Source organism: Takifugu rubripes, chromosome 11, assembly GCF_901000725.2.
Source record: "Takifugu rubripes chromosome 11, fTakRub1.2, whole genome shotgun sequence".
NCBI classification, from domain to species: Eukaryota; Metazoa; Chordata; class Actinopteri; order Tetraodontiformes; family Tetraodontidae; genus Takifugu; species Takifugu rubripes.
The window spans coordinates 6,504,783-6,524,403 of record NC_042295.1 but is presented as its reverse complement, the minus strand read 5'-3'; the positions used below and the strand labels follow the sequence as shown (position 1 = coordinate 6,524,403).

Genomic DNA, 19,621 nt, shown 5'->3' with positions numbered 1-19,621 from the left:
CTTATAACTTCAGATCATGGACTGGTCCCTATGGTGGTTCTGCTGGACCTCAGTGCTGCTTTTGATACTGTTGATCACAGCATCCTGTTACAGAGACTGGAATATGTGATTGAGATTAAAGGGACAGCACTGCTTTAGATCGTATTCATCAGATAGATATCAGTTTGCTCATGTCCATGGCGCTCCCTCTTCATACAGTAGGGTTAGCCATGGAGTTCCACAAGGTTCTGTACTTGGACCAATCCTTTTCACCTTGTACATACTTCCCTTAGGAAACATTATTCGCCAGCATGGGATAAATTTTCATTGTTATGCTGATGACACTCAGCTATATTTATCCATGAAACCAGAGGAGACAGAGAAGTTAGCAAAGCTCCAAACCTGTCTTAAAGACATAAAGTCTTGGATGTCTTCAAATTTCCTTCTCCTTAACTCAGGAAAAACTGAGGTCATGGTGTTTGGCCCTGAACCTCTCAGGGATAGATTAGATCACATAATCACTCTAGAAGTCTAGACTCTATCTCATTAACATCTAATCTCTCTGTGAGGAATCTTGGAGTAATTTTTGATCAAAATCTCTCCTTCAACTCACACATTAAAACACTCTCTAGAAGTGCCTTTTTTCACCTGAGGAACATCACAAAGATCAGGAAACTAATGACACGGCATGATGCCGAAAAGTTAGTCCATGCATTTATTACTTCCAGGCTGGACTATTGTAATTCTTTATTATCAGGGTGTCCAAACAACTCTTTAAGAAGCCTCCAGGTGATCCAAAATGCAGCAGCTAGAGTTCTGACAGGTATTGACAAAGGAGATCACATCACTCCTGTACTGGTGTCTCTTCATTAGCTGCCCATTAAATTTAGAATAATTTTAAAAATCCTTCTTCTGACCTACAAGGTCCTCAGAGGCCTAGCTCCATCCTACCTGGAGGAGCTAGTGACACCTTATGAGCCCAGTAGACTGCTCCGCTCTCAGAACGCTGGTCTACTTATGGTTCCCAGAGTCTCTAGGGGTAGAATGGGGGGGGGGGCGAGCATTTAGTTACCAGGCCCCACTGCTGTGGAACCAGCTCCCTGTCCAGGTACGGGAGGCTGACTCCATCTCTACTTTTAAGATTAAGCTAAAAACCTACCTCTTTGAAAAAGCTTATTGTCACTAATTCTGTAGTCCCAGTAGACAGACAAATTATCATACTTAAATGATCATACATACATAACTGAGAAGAAGCTTCAACAGCAGACTCCTGCAGCCTCGCTGCTCTAAGGAACGGTACAGGAAGTCATTCCTGCCATCCGCCATCAGACTGTATAACTCATCCTAACCCAGCCAATAACAATAATTGTGTAATGTTTATGTTGTAATGTTTTTCTATTTTATTCTATATTTATGTATATATGCTTATAATATTTATATATTATATTATGTATACACATTATATATATACACATTCTATATATATATACAGTGATCCCTCGCTATATCGCGGTTCATCTTTCGCGGCTTCGCGGATTTTTTTTTTTATTTTTTTTACAGTGCCTCTGAATCCTGATTGGCTCAGGGGCTTTACTGTTGTCTAGAAATAAAATATTGACGCTGTACTGTATTGATTTTTCACTTGTCAACAGTTTTCGTTTCTGTACATTCTGCCAACTTTACGTTTGCACTTGGTCGCTTAGCAACCATGGGGCGAATGGCCACTGAACTTCAGCGCACGGCACAAGAATGGGACCCTTTGATGAGTCGTTCATTGCAGTTCTCAAATATAATTGAAGGTGGCATATCCGTTTATAAAAATCTTCTTGCCCAGAAAAAGAAAGAGCGCCAACAACTGCCTATAACAATGTTCTTCTCTCGGAGAAAGACTCCTGCGCCTTCAGTAGAAACAGACGCTCCAGCGGAGCGGAGTCAGGACGCAGAGGCACAGCTGGGACCGTGAAATACGCGAGTGACAATGTTTCCAATCTTGTACAGTATTACTATATTAAAATTATTGTTTTAAACAAAGTTTGGTCTTTAAAACAGGTTTTGATGTTTGGTTTCATTCTACTGTTCAGTATTGCATTGTAAAATAATTTAAAAAAAATAAAGTTGCTACTTCGCGGATTTCACTTTTCGCGTGTTACTTTTGGAACGTAACTCCCGCGATAAACGAGGGATCACTGTATATATATATATGCTGTATATATATATATATATGCTGTGTATATATATATATATGCTATATATATGCTTATAACGTTCTAATCTTATCTGTATTTATTCTGTTTCTATACTTTGTATAGGTTGCTACTACAATTCAATTTCCTCATGGGGATGAATAAAGTAAATCTTAATCTTAATCTTAATACTTAGGGGGTCGTCTAATCATTAGGTTAACATCTTAGTTTAACATCTTAGGTTAACATCTTCCCCTCCCTGGGCTGCCACCTTATCGTGGTGGAGGGGTTTGCGTGTCCCAATGATCCCAGGAGCTCCGTTGTCTGGGGCTATATGCCCCTGGTAGGGCCACCCATGGCAAACAGGTCCTAGGTGAGGGACCAGACAAAGCGTAGCCCAGGACCCCCTAATGATGCTGAACAACATTGGTGCCAAGTTTCCCTTGCCCGGATGCGGGTCACCGGGGCCCCCTCCTGGAGCCAGGCCTGGGGGTGGGGCACGTTGGCGAGCGCCTGGTGGCCGGACCTCTGCCCATGGAGTCCGGCCGGGCGCAGCCCGAAGAGGCAACATGGGACCCCCTTCCCGTGGGCTCACCGCCTGCAGGAGGGGCCAGGGGGGTCGGGTGCATTGTGTTTTGGGTAGCAGCCGGAGGCAGGGACCTTGGCGGTCTGATTCCCGGCTGCACAAACTGGCTCTAGGGACATGGAATGTCACCTCTCTGGTGGGAAAGGAGCCTGAGTTGGTGCGCGAGGTTGAGAAGTTCCGACTAGATATAGTTGGCCTCACCTCGACGCACGGCAAGGGCTCTGGAACCAGTCTTCTTGAGAGGGGTTGGACTCTCTACCACTCTGGAGTTGCCGATGGCGAGAGGCGACGAGCAGGGGTGGCAATTCTGGTTGCTCCCCAGCTCAGTGCCTGTGTATTGGAGTTTACCCCGGTGGATGAGAGGGTAGCCTCCCTTCGCCTTCGGGTGGGGGGACGGATCCTGACTGTTGTTTGTGCCTATGGTCCAAACAGCAGTTCAGCGTATCCACCCTCTTTGGAGTCCTTAGAGGGAGTGCTGGAGAGTGCCCCTTCTGGGGGCTCCCTCGTCCTCCTGGGTGACTTCAATGCTCACGTTGGCAATGACAGTGTGACCTGGAGAGGTGTGATTGGGAGGAACGGCCCCCCTGATCTGAACCCGAGTGGTGTTTTGTTATTGGACTTCTGTGCTCGTCTCAGATTGTCCATAACGAACACCTTGTTCAGACATAAAGGCGTCCACATGTGCACTTGGCACCAGGACGCCTTAGGCCGCAGATCGATGATCGACTTTGTGGTTGTGTCATCAGATTTGCGGCCGCATGTTCTGGACACTCGGGTGAAGAGAGGGGCGGAGCTGTCAACTGATCATCACCTGGTGGTGAGTTGGCTCCGATGGTAGGGAAGGATGCCGGACAGACCTGGCAGGCCCAAACGTGTTGTGAGGGTCTGCTGGGAACGCCTGGCAGAGTCCCCTGTCAGAAGGAGCTTCAACTCACGCCTCCGGGAGAGCTTTGACCATGTCCCGGGGGAGGCGGGGGACATTGAGTCCGAGTGGACCATGTTCCGTGCCTCCATTGTTGAGGCAGCTGACCGGTGCTGTGGCCGCAAGGTGGTTGGTGCCTGTCGTGGCGGCAATGCCCGAACCCGCTGGTGGACACCAGCGGTGAGGGATGCCGTCAAGCTGCCGTCGTATCGGGCCTTACTGGCCTGTGGGACTCCTGAGGCAGCAGATGGGTACCGGCGTGCCAAGCGGAGTGCAGCTACGGCGGTTGCCGAGGCAAAGACTCGGGCATGGGAAGAGTTCGGTGAGGCCATGGAGAACGACTTTCGGACGGCCTCGAAAAGGTTCTGGACCACCATCCGGCGTCTGAGGAGGGGGAAGCAGTGCACTGTCAACACTGTGTATAGTGGTGATGGTGTGCTGCTGACCTCAACTCGGGATGTTGTGGATCGGTGGAAGGAATACTTCGAGGACCTCCTCAATCCCACCAACACGCCTTCCAGTGAGGAAGTAGGGCCCGGGGACCTGGAGATGGGCTCTCGTATCTCCGGGGCTGAAGTTGCCGAGGTAGTTAAAAAACTCCTCGGTGGCAAGGCCCCGGGGGTGGATGAGATCCGCCCAGAGTCCCTTAAGGCTCTGGATGTTGTAGGGCTGTCGTGGTTGACTCGACTCTGCAACATCGCGTGGACATCGGGGGCAGTGCCGCTGGATTGGCAGACCGGGGTGGTAGTCCCTCTTTTTAAGAAGGGGGACCGGAGGGTGTGTTCCAACTATAGGGGGATCACACTCCTCAGCCTCCCTGGTAAGGTCTATTCAGGGGTATTGGAGAGGAGGGTCCGCCGGATAGTCGAACCTCGGATTCAGGAGGAGCAATGTGGTTTTCGTCCTGGGCGTGGAACAGTGGACCAGCTCTACACCCTCAGCAGGGTCTTCGAGGGTGCATGGGAGTTTGCCCAACCAGTCCACATGTGTTTTGTGGACTTGGAGAAGGCATTCGACCGTGTCCCTTGGGGGGTCCTGTGGGGGGTCCTCCGAGAGTATGGGGTGTCGGGCCCGCTGATACGGGCTGTCCGCTCCCTGTACGATCGGTGCCAGAGTTTGGTCCGAATTGCTGGCAGTAAGTCGAACTCGTTTCCGGTGAGGGTTGGCCTCCACCAGGGCTGCCCTTTGTCACCGATTCTGTTCATAATTTTTATGGACAGAATTTCTAGGTGCAGTCATGGTGTTGAGGGGATCCGGTTTGGTGACCTCAGGATCACGTCTCTGCTTTTTGCGGATGATGTGGTCCTGTTGGCTTCATCGGCCCGTGACCTCCAACTATCACTGGATCGGTTCGCCGCCGCCTGTGAAGCGGCTGGGATGAGAATCAGCACCTCCAAATCCGAGGCCATGGTTCTCGACCGGAAAAAGGTGGAGTGCCTTCTCCGGGTAAAGGAGGAGATCCTGCCCCAAGTGGAGGAGTTTAAGTACGTCGGGGTCTTGTTCACGAGTGAGGGAAGAATGGAGCGGGAGATCGACAGGCGGATCGGTGCGGCGTCCACAGTAATGCGGACTCTGCACCGGTCCGTTGTGGTGAAGAGAGAGCTGAGCCGAAAGGCGAAGCTCTCGATTTACCGGTCGATCTTCGTTCCTACCCTCACCTATGGTCATGAGCTTTGGGTAATGACCGAAAGAACAAGATCACGGGTACAAGCGGCTGAAATGAGCTTCCTCCGTAGGGTGGCTGGGCTCTCCCTTAGAGATAGGGTGAGAAGCTCTGCCATCCGGGAGGAGCTCGGAGTAGAGTCGCTGCTCCTCCGCGTTGAGAGGAGCCAGATGGGGTGGCTTGGGCATCTAGTCAGGATGCCCCCTGGACGCCTCCCTGGTGAGGTGTTCAGGGCATGTCCCTCCGGTAGGAGACCCCCGGCGAGACCCAGGACACGTTGGAGAGACTATGTCTCTCGACTGGCGTGGGAACGCCTGGGGATCCCTCCGGATGAGCTGGAGGAGGTAGCTGGGGAGAGGGAAGTCTGGGCTTCTCTCCTTAGGCTGCTGCCCCCGCGACCCGACCCCGGATAAGCGGTAGAGAATGGATGGATGGATGGAGGTTAACATCTTAGTTTCTTCCAGTTAAAGGGGAGTTTTTCCTTGTCACTGTTGCTTGTTTGGGGTTAGGCCCTGGGATTCTGTAAAGCGCCTAGAAACAATTTTGACTGTAAAAGATGCTATATAAATAAAGATTGATTGATTGATTGATTAATTGATCATACACTGATCTGGGTTCAGTTTAAAACCTCTCATTATCTCATGTCATTGTCTAATCACCATATCACCTCATCATCATCTCCATCATCTCTTCACCATCACATCTCATCATCATCTCCATCATCTCATTCTCATATAGTCATTATCTCATTATCATGTCATTATCTCATCATCATTACAACCTCAGTCATCTCAGGTCCTCATTAAATCATCATAATCAACTCATCATTTTATCATATCATGTTATCATCTCATCTTCATCATCATCCTTATTATCTCCATTTTTTCATCTTTTCATCTTCACCATCTCATCTTGAGATTAAAAGAGTTAGCTATCTTAACTCTTCATTTTGCTGTTTATTGCAAATCCAAGGCAATCAGATTTCAGATGTGTGGGGAACACTTAGGGCAACAGGTCTAATATCATTAGTCTTCCTTGTTTACCCCTGAGGTTCCTCATCCACAACACTACAGCTCTTTGTGCTAAGCTGTAAGAGCTTATATACCATAATGTCAATATTTAAATTGAAAGATGTGAGTCAACCCCCCCGACACAGACACACACCCACACACAAACAAACGCACACATGCCCACGTGCGCACACACACGCGCGCGCACATACTTTAAGTACCTACATCTAAATACTTTCTGACTATGCAAGAATCAAATATTACTCCACACTCCTGTTCTTCACTGGGGCTGCTGGCAAAATGGTTTATTGGAAGCAATTGGCTGGAAGCCAAATATTTTCTCATTCATATTTGGAGCAATTTTGATCAACTGATTCCTTCTTCTGCATCTGTGGCATCACATCACTCCCACGCTTATTTTAGCTGTTCTGTCTCTCCATAGATTAAGTCCCTGAAGGTCTTGGGGAGGATGGAAATGAATATTTCACTAGACTGCATTCTCGGGTTATCAATAATGAAATACCATTTCTTATAAATATTCTAAAAGTAAGACCTGACGCCACTTCATCAATGGTGCATTAAAAATTCTTTCATGTCTAGAAAACTGCTAAAACCTCCACCTCTGTGGACATGAGCACTGGACTGAGTGGGTATTTGCATGTTTGCACATTTTTAGAAGATAGATGTCCATAAGCGATGCTAAAATAGCTGATGAATATAATCAACTCAAAGAAGCCCTCGAGAACAACCATCTTTTTCCCTCACCGTGGCGAGATGTCGCAGCCCTGTTGCATGAAAGCTCCCAGAGAGAACCACAAAGAGTTGAAAATTCCAAACTCATTAGGCGGTTGGTCAGTGGGTCCCAGGTCTGTGGTGCCTTCCTCTGGCTCCTCTGCGTGCCACTCATAGGGACTGAAGCGGCTTACCTGAGAGAATGGAAGAAAAATGAGAGGAAACAGCAGATGTGCTTAAAGCAACTAAAGAAAGCTCAGTTTGATAATGGAACGATTTCTTTCATTTGCAGCGGCTTGTTTTCCATTAATGTTCTGCTGGTAATTATTGCCTTTTGGGCCTTTACATCTCACAGTCCTGGAAACAAATGGCCTTGTTTGCTAATTAATAGAATTAGTTGTCTTCATTAAATGAACATCTGGTTTGGGCAGATTATCTTTCCTAACTTCCCTCATCAAGTGAAAAAAATTCTACTACTACTAATACTACTACTGCTGCTACTACTGCTACTACTACTTATACTACTACTGCTACTACTACTACTAATACTACTGCTGCTACTGCTCCTGCTACTACTGGTACTACTAACGCTACTACTGCTACTTCTACTACTGCTATTACTACTACTGCTGCTGCAACTACTACTACTGCTACTACTACTGCTGCTATTACTACTACTGCTGCTGCTACTGCTACTACTACTACTGCTACTACTACTGCTATTACAACTTCTACTGCTACTACTACTACTACTACTACTGCTATTACAACTTCTACTGCTACTAATGCTATTTCTACTTCTACTATTACTACTGCTACTACTACTAATGCTACTACTACTGCTATTGCTACTACTACTATTGCTACTACTACTACTACTACTACTATTAATACTACTGCTACTACTGCTCCTGCTACTATTACTACTAACACTGCTACTGCTACTACTGCTGCAACTGATCCTACTACTACTGCTACTACTACTAATGATACTACTGCTACTACTACTTGTACTACTGCTTTTGCTACTACTACTGCTACTACTACTAATACTACTGCTGCTACTGCTCCTGCTACTACTGGTACTACTAAATCTACTACTGCTACTACTGCTACTACTACTGCTACTGCTACTACTACTACTGCTATTTCTACTACTACTCCTACTGCTACTACTACTATTTCTACTACTACTACTACTACTGCTACTACTACTACTACTACTACTACTACTACTACTGCTGCTACTGCTCCTGCTACTACTAAATCTACTACTGCTACTGGTACTACTAAATCTACTACTGCTACTACTGCTACTTCTACTACTGCTTCTACTACTGCTAGTGCTGATACTGCTACTAAAAACAACAAAAATAACAACATCAATAACATTATTATTGTTATTATTATTATTATTATTATTATTATTAGTAGTAGTAGTAGTAGTAGCAGTAGTAATAGTAGTATTTATTTATGTTGGATATCAAAAAGCAAGAAAGAAAAACAACTGAAGTCAAATTGAAGAAATTTCAATGATTCTAACTTTAAGACATAAAAATGGAAAAAGCCCTAAAAATGGTTTCCTCACCAAAAACAGGACAACACTGACTCCAATGTAGGCAAACACGATACACATCCAGATCTCATAGGCCAGTGGGTCCAGGAAAGAGAAGACCCCTGGCTTTGACTTCTGAGGCTTCTTGATCATGATGGAGATGCCCAGAGACATAAAGGGCTTGGAGAAGTCAATAACCTCTTCTCTCACCAGAGTGATGGTCAGAGGGGCAACGGCAATTTCTGCTTTCTGGGGAGGGAAGTGTTGTTACAGTGGTGCTTCAATCAAAGCAACAGTCTAAAACAAGGGTGTGATGGTGAACCAAGAGCTGGTCTCATGTGCAACACAGAGAGAAACAGTCAGAACACAGAACATTCTTTTTCAACATCTGTAGCCTGGATGAGGGGATAAAAGAACAGAACTTTACAAGATACGTATAGACAAGATGTTGGCCATCCCAACTTACCCCATACACAAGTTCTCCAACCATCCCATTCCAAATCTTTGTCTCTGGATCTCTGGCTCCATATTTTCCATCCGGCACAATGGAAATTTTGTATTTGATACCGATGTGTTTGGCGATCTCTGAGGCCAAGTCCACACAGTATCCCTCATACTGGTCATTTCCTTCATAAAGCTCCCAGTTTTTCTTCAACATCACATAGGGACCCTCCTACAATGTCAGCATAAGATGAGAAAGACAAGAACTATTTCACTCCAGGATGATTTAAAAAAAAAATCCAGAACAATTAGCAAGAGGAACCAAAAGAACAGCTGCATAAAAATAAAATTTGAACTCTGCAAATGAACTATAGTTGGTTGGGGAAAAAAATATTCTTTTTCAAAAGGAAAAACAAAACATTTTGATTTTCCACGTGTGGCTGATATCTGATATCAGGAGCAGCTAACGTACATCTGTTTCCATCCTCAATACTGAGAGTGGAGGAATGAGAAGAAGCCTAAAGCTGTTGCTTTGGTAGGTGTGAAAGGAAGAATAATTAATGTGCTAACAGTCAACAAAGATGAAAGAATAGAGGAAAAATGATAATGGCTCTACAAATGCATGAACAAATGGCTCAGGAAGAGCAAGCACAATCACTGAGAGAAGGAGAGGGAGAGGGAGAGGGAGAGGGGGAGGGAGAGAGAGAGAGAGAGGAGGCAGTGGCAGGGAGAGGGGGAAGAGAGAGAGAGGATGGGGGACACAGAGAGGGGAGGGCAGAGGGAGGGAAAATAGAGAGAAACAGACGGAGAGAGGGGGTAGAAAGAAACGGGGGCAGAGAGAGAGGGGAATAGAGAGATGGACAGAGAGCAGGGGAAAAGACATAGAGAGGGGGATGAGAGAGAGAGAGGGACAGAGAGGGGGCAGAGAGAGAGAGAGAGAGGCAGGTAGACTGAGAGAGAGAAACTCTTGGGTGCATCAGCAGAATATGAGGTGCTCTTCTCTGCCTGCAATCCATCTGAATCCTAATCTATTAAAATGCCACAGAAACAACCTTAATCACAGATTAATCTAATCAAACAGCCCTTTCTAATATCTAATTCTATTATATCTACTATCTCATCAAGCTATGAAGCAGCTTGTGATTGTATTGAACAATGAAATTACAACAGAAACGCTCCTCCCACTGAAAAGGTAACATGGAGGGAATCTCGTGCACTGACGGAGGTGAACATCTCAGAGACAGTCTGGGGTCAGAGTCCCTTTCATTCTTTAGTGATTCAGTTTCAACCACAATGGCAGTAACTGCTAGAAGCATTCATATTGATTCTCTTTGAAAACCAAAATCAATAATTAATAGAATTTTAAAAAAATAATTAACTCAATTCTTATTTATTAATTAATGGAAAAAATTAGAACTACACAGAAAACACAAATTTTGAACACTTACATATCTTCCAACTCAATTATCATGTGTGATAGAGCAGAAATTAGTCATTTTCATTTGAGTCTAATTTTCCCCAGAACATTTGATCTACTATGTCATCATTTACACATCAGAAATTTCTTTATGTAATGTCATAACATTCAAGTGTGATGCTCTGGACTTGTTTCAAAGGTTACTGTTAGGAGTCCCAATTGTTTTCCCTCTCCTCCTCCTCCCCTTCTGTGTCTTCTCTGTTTCCCTTGTTTGTCTGTTTTCAGGCTGGGCAGAGCGGTTTCCTGCCTCTCCCCCATTGGGCGAGCAAGGCACACCTGAAACCGATCTTCTGTCCTTATCCACACCTGCCGTTCTCTCTCTCTCTCTGATTCGTTATGTACCCCGTGGTACAGCCTGGCTCCTAAGACTCTATTTGCAAGTTTGTTTCTTTGAACCTGTTACCTGTCTGGATCTAATCATTCGTCTTTCCCGCAGATCGTCTCTCAGGTGCCTGCTCGCGCTGCTCAGCCTGCTCCGGTTTGACTGTGTTTGTCTATCACCTGCACCCTCTGGCTCTGTTTTAGCCTTGGACCTCAGTAAAACTTGTTTTCAACCTCATCCTATTGTGTGGGTCTGCATTTGGGGTCTTGATTAGTGTCCGCAGTTCGTAACCGAACCAATCTGCCAGCAAATGGACCCCGTGGACACACGGCATGCTGTATCCCACCAGGGAGCCTTACTGGGGCAGCACGGACAGCTGTTGCAAGACTTGGTGGAGAACAACACTCAGGTGGCCCAGGCAATGGTGGACCTATTGCAACAGGTCGCGCTCCTTGCGGACTCTGTTCTGCAATCAACCGGTCCCTTGGCCAGCACCAACGACACCTCTCCGCGGATCCCCAGTTCCCATATCTGTGACCCGGAACTGTACCGGGGGACCTGGAAAAGTGTTGGGGATTCCTAGTTCAGTGCCTGTTAGTTTTCGTCAGAAGGCCCAGTTGTGTCCCAGTGACTTCTCCAAGGTGTCATATCTAGTGGGTCTTCTACGGGGCAAGGCGCTGGTGTGGGCACAGGTGCTCAGCCTGGAAGCCATGTCTTTTGCTGAGTTGGAGAGCCTAAAAGCAGTTTTTGACCACCCAGACCACTCCGGGGACACGTCTATGCGCCTGCTATCCCTCCGCCAGGGAGACGGCTTGGTAGCGGACTTCTTGGTGGAATTCTGGACCTTGGCGGCAGACTCAGGGTGGAACGAGTCAGCGCTTCGGGGAGTGTTCCTGCAAGGCCTAAGCGAGGAATCTCAGGATCTGCATTCCCTCATCTCACTGGCCATTTCATTGGACAACCGTCTGAGGGCGAGACGCCGGGGGCGAGCCTCCTGCACTCCGAGTCATTCGCCCGCACCGTCCTCGACCTCAGTTCTGTTCCCTGCTCATTTGGGGCCTCCCAGTCCAGTTCAGGGGGCCCACAGTGCGCTGACCGCTGCAGAGCAGCCTATGCAGCTTGGGCATGCCAGGCTGACGTCAGCGACGCGTCACCGCGTCTCCAGGCCCTGGTTGATTCTGGAGCCCAGAACAGTTTTCTGGACCAGGAATTGGTGGTGCAAGTGGTTGGAACCCCTACCCTCTCCTTACACTGCTACAGTCTTGGATGGCAGGGTCATCGCCCGGGTCAGTCACAGGACAATGCCTGTCACGCTGATCACCTCTGGAAACCATTCGGAGACAATCTCTTTCTTGGTGATCCCAGCTTCAAGTACGCCAATGGTTCTGGGTTATCCCTTGTTGCGCCGCCATAACCCGCAGGTTGACTGGATGCATGGCAAAGTGGCAAGCTGGAGTTGTCAGTGTCACTCTCTCTGCCTGAAATCAGCGCTGGCCCCACGGAGTGAGTTTGGCCATTCCATGCTCCCCACTGGCACCCCCCGACCTTTCTGGGGTGCCCGACCTGTACCACAACCACGGTGAGGTGTTCAGCAAGGACAAGGCACTCTCCTTGCTCCCCCCACTGGCCTGGGTCCAAGAACCGTAAGTCTGATGCCCTCTCTCGTAAGTTCCCATCGAACCACAGCCCTTCAACCCCAGTCACCATCCTGCCTGAGGAGCGCGTAATAGGGAGGCTCCAACGGCAGGTGGAAGAGTTGGTTAAAGAAGCCCAGCAGCACCATCCTGACCCAGGTACTGGCCCAAGTAACCATCTGTTTGTTCCGGACCCTGTCCACTCCCAGGTGCCGCTGTGGGGACATTCCTCCTGGTCTTCGTGCCACCCCAGCGCCAATCGGACCATCTCCTTCCTTCGGCGCTTATTTTGGTGGCCAACCTTGAAGGAGGCACGGGAATTCGTGGCTGCGTGCGAGGTCTGTGCACGGGACAAGGCAACCAGGTCGGCCCGGAAGCACGCCCAGGACACCAGCCGACATTCAGCCAACTGCCACCGCCAAACGGGCACTTCTTATCAGTCGGGTCAGTTGGTTTGGTTATCCACCCAAAACATCCCACTGGCAACCAGGTCCTGCAAGGTCACACCCTCGCTTCATTGATCCTTTTCCCATCAAGGACATTATAAACCCCTCTGCCGTTCGGCTGACCTTGCCGAAATCTATGAGCAGTCATCCCACCTTCCATGTGTCTCAGCTCAAGCCCGTGTCCACCAGCCCGCTGTCCCCTCCTTCCGAACCCCCACCTCCCCCCCGACTCATCGCTGGCGCAACGCAGGGGTCGGGGCCTGCAGTATCTGGTGGACTGGGAGGGTTATGGTCTGGAGGAGTGCTCCTGGGTGCCCCGGTCATCCATATTGGACCCGGACCTCATCGCTCAGTTCCACCGGGACAACCCTGACAAGCCGGGTCACCTAGAGGCTCCCGTTGAGGGGGTACTGTTAGAGTGTTTTCCCTCTCCTCCTTCCCTTCTGTGTCTTGTCTGTTTTCAGGCTGGGCGGAGCAGGTCCTGCCTCTCCCCCGTTGGGCGAGCAAGGCGGACCTGAAGCTGATCTTCTGTCATTATCCACACCTGCCGTTCTCTTTAACAGCCTGTTCTCTCCACTCTTCGCTGATTCGTTGTGTACCCCCCGTGGTACAGCCTGGCTCCTAAGACTCTCTTTGCCATTTTGTTTCTTTGAACCTGTTACCTGTCTGGATCTAATCGTTCGTCTTTCCCGCAGATCATCTCTCAGGTGCTTGCTCTTGCCGCCCAGCCTGCTCTGGTTTGACCGTGTTTGTCTATCACCTGCACCCTCTGGCTCTGTTTTGGGCTTGGACCTCAGTAAAACTTGTTTTCAACCTCATCCTACCGCGTGTGTGTGTGTGTGTGTGTGTGTGTGTCTGCATTTGGGGTCTTGATTCGTGTCCACAGTTTGTAAGAGTTACAGGGTTGCAGATCACAGCTGACTTGTGTTCAGTTGGAAACTACATTGATGACAAAGATTCAAGACCTTCTCCAGGTAAGCACAGGCCTGGTGAGTGCAGGCATTCTGTTGCACACCTGCTTTATTACAGGAAGAAATGAGAGTGAGAGGAAGAGTTGTGAGATTTAAAGAAAATTAAGGGGGGGGTAGACTACAAGATTATGAGGGGAGGGAACAGCAACAGGCTGTAAGCAACTATGATGAAGCAAATGGCTGCAGCTGGTAATGTAAATCATCCCACACTGGGGCCACGGAGGCAGAGAGGGCCCTCACCTGTCGTCAACTGTCCCAATCAAGTTAGTCCCACCCCTCAATCAGCGAGGCTATCACATCATGACTTAGCCACGAGCATGTTGAGCCGCCTTCTGCCCGATCAAGCAGCTGCTTAGTCACTGCTGGCTTCTGTCGCTCTTGGAGTCGGCCTTTATTAATGCAATTAGGAGACATAATCACTCAGCCCATCAGCTACTGGACACACTGAGTCACAATCAGCCCATTGTTACTCAATTACAAGAGCAGAAGAAAGTGCAAGGCTTCTGTCTATTCAGGTTCACAAATGAAAGCAAATTCTCAGTACATATTTGCATGTGCAACAGCTGGAATGTTTCCTGGAAGGGCAGATTTAGTGACCACTTTAAGTGATATAATTAACTCTGAGGCCTTTTAGGGGAAATGGTCTCCTCTCCTCTCCTCCTAATCAAGTAGACTAGTGATGCCATTTCTTGTGTAGTTTTTCTGCCCCCCCCCCCCTTTCTGAATTCATCTTCAGGTATTGCCGCCTTCAGAGCTGCATAGTGACCCACTTATTTTTCAGGTTACGAAGCGTCTCAACAGGAAAATATTTCCTCTTGTTATGAAGGAAATTTCAGGATACGAAGGTCAAAAATACGCTACCGCTGCTACTCGCAGCTCGCGGAGTTTAGCGAACACAAATTTGCTTGTAGCTGCTCTGCCATTGGCTATCGCCTAGCATTTTCCTGTCATCCCATTGGCTAGAACTTGTACGTCAATATGTACAAGTTTGTGTGTATCCCAGCGTCGCCTTTGTTTAACTTTTTTTTAATTGTGGGTGTTCGTATGTTTGTCCATTAGATGGCGGTGTTACCACAAGTGTCAACGTTCGGAGCTAGTAATGACGGCTAATGTAAGATTAGCCTGAAATAAAGTTCATTTTGTTCCTGGAGAAGCCTTGCACTGAATTCCTACATTTATTGTGCGGTAATCTAATTGTAACATGTATTTGTTACATGTTTGGATCCATTTTTATGATTTATAAAAAAAATTATATCCGAATTTTTGGGGGCTTGGAACGGATTAGGGCATTTACATGGAAAACGCGTCTCTACTTACGTAGTTTTCAGGTTACGAAGCAACTTCTGGAACGAATTACATTCGTAAGTAGAGGTCCCACTGTGCTTCTGTATGTTTTATATGTACAGTATGTAGGAATCGTATTGCATGATCTATGCCTATTCTCTCCTCTACCTCTCCTCTCCTCTCCTCTCCTACCTACTCTCTCCTCTACCTGTCCCCCCCCTTTCTCCTCTCTCTACCCAGCCGGCCATCAGCAGGAGGGTCCCCCTACATGAGCCTGGTCCTGCTCAAGGTTTCTTCCTGTTAAAGGGGAGTTTTTCCTTGCCACTGTTGCTTGTTTGGGGTTAGGCCCTGGGATTCTGGAAAGCGCTTAGAAACAATTTTGATTGTAAAAGACACTATATAAATAAAAATTGATTGATTGATTGATGTAGCATGAACATGAAGGCCAGAGCATGGTTTCAGCTGGGACACAAGAACATCACTGAACAGCACAAGTGGGTCAACGTCCTGAGCTTTTGCGGCATGAGGACACATAATGAGCCACAGGAAGCAAGCACAAAGAATTAGCATGTATTCTGTAGTATTTCTGTGGTGGACAGAGTGGACAACACTTGGAACTGGCGGGCTTGTCTACTGGTCCAGTAAATTCATGTCACTGTGTCACAGAGTCTTACTAAGGACTTTAGCCAGGAGGGGAAGACATTCTGCCTCCTGTGTTCAGTCCCACTGTTGCTAAGAGGGAAATCCCTCATGAAATCAGCACATTTTTCAAACCCTGCAAGTAGAGAAAATATTCTCATTTGGCCTAAATCCACTTCAAGAAAAACAGAACGTGGTCAACGTAAAAGGATGAAAGACCATCTGTCTTCCCTCTGTTGTCCCCAAGGGTTTGCATCTCAGGTGAGTCTGTAATTCAGTCAAATGTTAAGTGTGCAATTATGACATGAGAAGAGAGGCTTCCTCATCATCAGAGTCTGCCAACAGAAGGAAGCAGCTGAGCTAATGTTAGCCTGGCCTGCTGAGGTCACCATGCATAGGAGGTAGGAGGCGTCAAGGTTAGGGTGACAGCATGAACGGATGGGACAGAAGATGCTGATTTTGGGCAACCTTGCTCAACACCTTCCTGCCGCACCTTTCACCACCTCTGACCACTGGGGCACCAAGGATTATGAATGGAAGACTTTTTTTTACTAATCTAAAGGGGTGACGACACAGCAGAACAGTTGAGCTGCGTCTCCAGTCACCAGCTCCACGTACGATCATCGGCCACAGACATTATTTATTCTGTTATTCTTTTAGACAAATATATACAGATATACACCCCTTCTGCACAGTTGAAAAAACACACACACACACACACACACACATGCACACACACACACACACACATGCTCACAGGTGTGTGTGCTGTTTGGATGGAGATGGTGTAACAGTGGTCCGGAACATGTATGTGTCACAACACACACACAAGTACCACGACACAAATGTCTTGGACAAAACAGGCTCGCTTTGTTTGAGCTGAAAGTTGCAACCTGTGTGTTTTTTCATCTGCCAGCTACCTTATTCATGCCCATCTGCTATCTTTTGCGTCATTGTGGGATGTTTACCATAAAAAGTCTGCTGTGGGTTTGGTGGAAACACATGTAAGCAACAACGTACACGGTGCAGTTAGCTGCAGACAAAAAGATACATTTGAAATGTCACCCAGGGGGTGATTACATATTTTGCTACTAATAAGGCAATAAAAGCTCTTTCTGTTAAACATTCGTTATAAAGGATTTAAACATTTGACATTGTCAAATGATGTCCATTCTATAAAATAAATGTCTGAATGTGACGATATAATTTAGAAGAAAAAACTGTTTGGTAAGGAAGTATACAACTTAGGGTATTTCTTTTTGCCCAACAAACATGACATTGGTTATGTATTGAAAAATAAGCATTACTCTGACTTGACTTGTTCATAATGATCCTATAGTCCTCTTTGTTGTCCCGGTGAGACACAGGTTGATTTAATATTATGTTCATATGTCCATGCCCCCTATGTGACATAATACTCAGCGATTGCCGTTCTAAGCAAACATCAGAGTAGCCAGACAATAATGGTCGTTACCATTATTGTTGTCACAATAACTGTCCGATTCTCCATTGCCGAGCTGTCATTAGAAAGTCCGTTCTCATTGTGGACCAGCACAAGTTTGTCTATATCATTCCAGTAGCCGATCTGAAAAAAGAAGAAAGGAATAATGAAATACTTGTTAGGTCAGCTAATATAATGATGCATGCAAGTGTGTTTTCATTCAACAAGAGCAACATCAAACAGCATCACCTTGAAAGGATAATTACACTTATTAATGTTTGACCTCATCTTACATAATATCGGACCAGTTAAGTTGTTAATGTTTGGGTCTACCTTTCGCGGTCCATTGCTCTTCAGTTCAAACACATCCATGGTGTAGTTGACCCTCCGCCCGTAGTGGTCAAACTGAACGTTCCCGGTCAGTCCCTGAATGTGCACCTGCATTCATATAGAAAATAATGTTGACGACAATGGCAACAACAACAAGAGACATTGAAATTCTGGCATCATGAAGAAAGCAGCAGGGTGATTCAAATGAAAAGCAACACATAGAAACTGTTTTCTTTACATTAATAATTGGTTAGAGAAATAAAGAGTGCCAGAGGGCAGCTGGAGGGGCTCCAGCCTTCCAGTATCTAGAAAAAGCAGCAGAGGCTGATGGATGGATGAATAAACAACTAAAACATTAAAGCAACTGTTCATTAACAATGAAATATTCCTGGGAGTCCGGAAGTGCTTATTAATTTGATTTACTGTCCACCTCTGACACATGATTGGAGAACATGTGCATCCCCTCAGGACCTTCCCCTTCCCTGAATGGATCCATGTGATCAACAACACAATCATCATTCAGGAATAAAGAAAGGTGCAAGACAAAGAGTCCGAAGCCTTTGTGTGACCTCTGTTCACAGATCCCAGACCAATCAAGCGTTCAAGGCGTGTAATCACACCACTGACGAAACAGAAGCCACACATCTAAGACAGCGTCTAGGGAGCCAGATACTCCATCAGATTCTCTGTCAATGTCTTTACAGGCTAGAGCTGTGGGGGCAAATAGAAAGTGTAAAGAGAATTGACTGGGAAGTAAATGTTAGTCATTACAGTATTATAAAGGAAAAGGCGATTTAAAACAGCATTAGAACAGGAACAGCATCTGCTCGTATTGGCAGCTGTCTCATCGGGGCCTGAATGTGTTTTCCTGCTTGTGTTTTTCCTCATCTACACATTAAATTTTTGCCAACCTGTTTGAGCGCACGCTCCATATCTATCCCTTGGTTCCAGGGGGCAGCTGGATTGGCCAAACAGTCCCCAGCGTTGCCACGACGACTGATATCAATTTTTTGACGACGCAGCGTACGGAAGGCCTCAGCCATTACGAGGACACCATCGTAGGTTAGAGATGAGGTGTACTGAGGAAAGGATGAGACATGGAGAGAAAGAACCATGTATCAAACAGGACAAGAAAGACATCTTTGCAGGACCAAGTCCAAGAGAAAAGTCTGAAAGGTTTGAACTTGTATTTCAAGTTTGTCTTGATGCTTAAGAAAACTAGGCTGAGGTATAACTACATTAAGAAATCCATAAAAAGGCCTTTACAAGGTCTTCAGACGTTACAATCAGCTGTCACGTTCAAGCAAGACCTTTGCTTGGTGGGATCTTCTTAAGCTCTGCTCAATACCTGTTATTGCTTTGAACCATTACTTCTTTTGTCAGCATTAACTATTCTGAAACAGCAAATGTTAGCGTTGTAGAGCAGTTTCCCAATAACTAGAGCTTATGCAACCAGGTGATGCCTCCAAAGTCACAATTTGCTCATGTGCTTATTGACATTCCCCCTAAAGCCGACAGCAGCATGCTACAGTATTTTGTCTGAATTGTTATTATGACTTATTTTCATGCTACATGGCTGCACCATCCTCATATTTCATGTGCTTTGATTCATTCCACTGTAACCTTTACACATATCAGTCAACCTCCATCCATCCCACTGAAAATGTAACATCACCCTAAACATGGCAGTTGGCAGTCTGGCTTCAAATAGTCCCTGCCTTTAGAATTATTTTATATCAGACTAAAGATCCTCCAAATTGAGCTTGCCAGGATAAAAAAAATGTGATTTTGGGCGACATTACAGGAACTTTGTTGGTGTTTCAAAAGGGAATTGGGGCCTAAGGGATGATGGGGAAAATGAATTGTTCCCTTAATATGATGCTTAGGTTGACAGATTATTTAATTCTAGGTGAAACCCATTAAGAGACAGCGACAACAGCTCAGCTGCAACAAACCCATCCCGCCTGCACAGAAAGAGCCTGTCAAACACACAGTGGGCCGCCTTC

At 46.6% G+C, this 19,621-nt stretch overlaps 1 protein-coding gene across 3 annotated transcripts in view; it reads right to left on the bottom strand.

The window, feature by feature from the left end:
* gria4a (glutamate receptor, ionotropic, AMPA 4a) overlaps window positions 1–19,621 on the bottom strand; it is a 102,598-nt gene that overhangs the window by 21,769 nt on the left and 61,208 nt on the right. For all 3 annotated transcript variants that reach the window (XM_029843531.1, XM_029843532.1, XM_029843533.1), the window contains exons 9-14: window positions 18,527–18,694; window positions 17,619–17,723; window positions 17,319–17,429; window positions 9,097–9,303; window positions 8,664–8,879; window positions 7,109–7,269 (exon numbers count right to left, since the gene is read on the bottom strand). In XM_029843531.1, coding sequence (XP_029699391.1) covers window positions 7,109–7,269; window positions 8,664–8,879; window positions 9,097–9,303; window positions 17,319–17,429; window positions 17,619–17,723; window positions 18,527–18,694 — 968 coding nt within the window. The remainder of the gene's footprint in view (window positions 1–7,108; window positions 7,270–8,663; window positions 8,880–9,096; window positions 9,304–17,318; window positions 17,430–17,618; window positions 17,724–18,526; window positions 18,695–19,621) is intronic.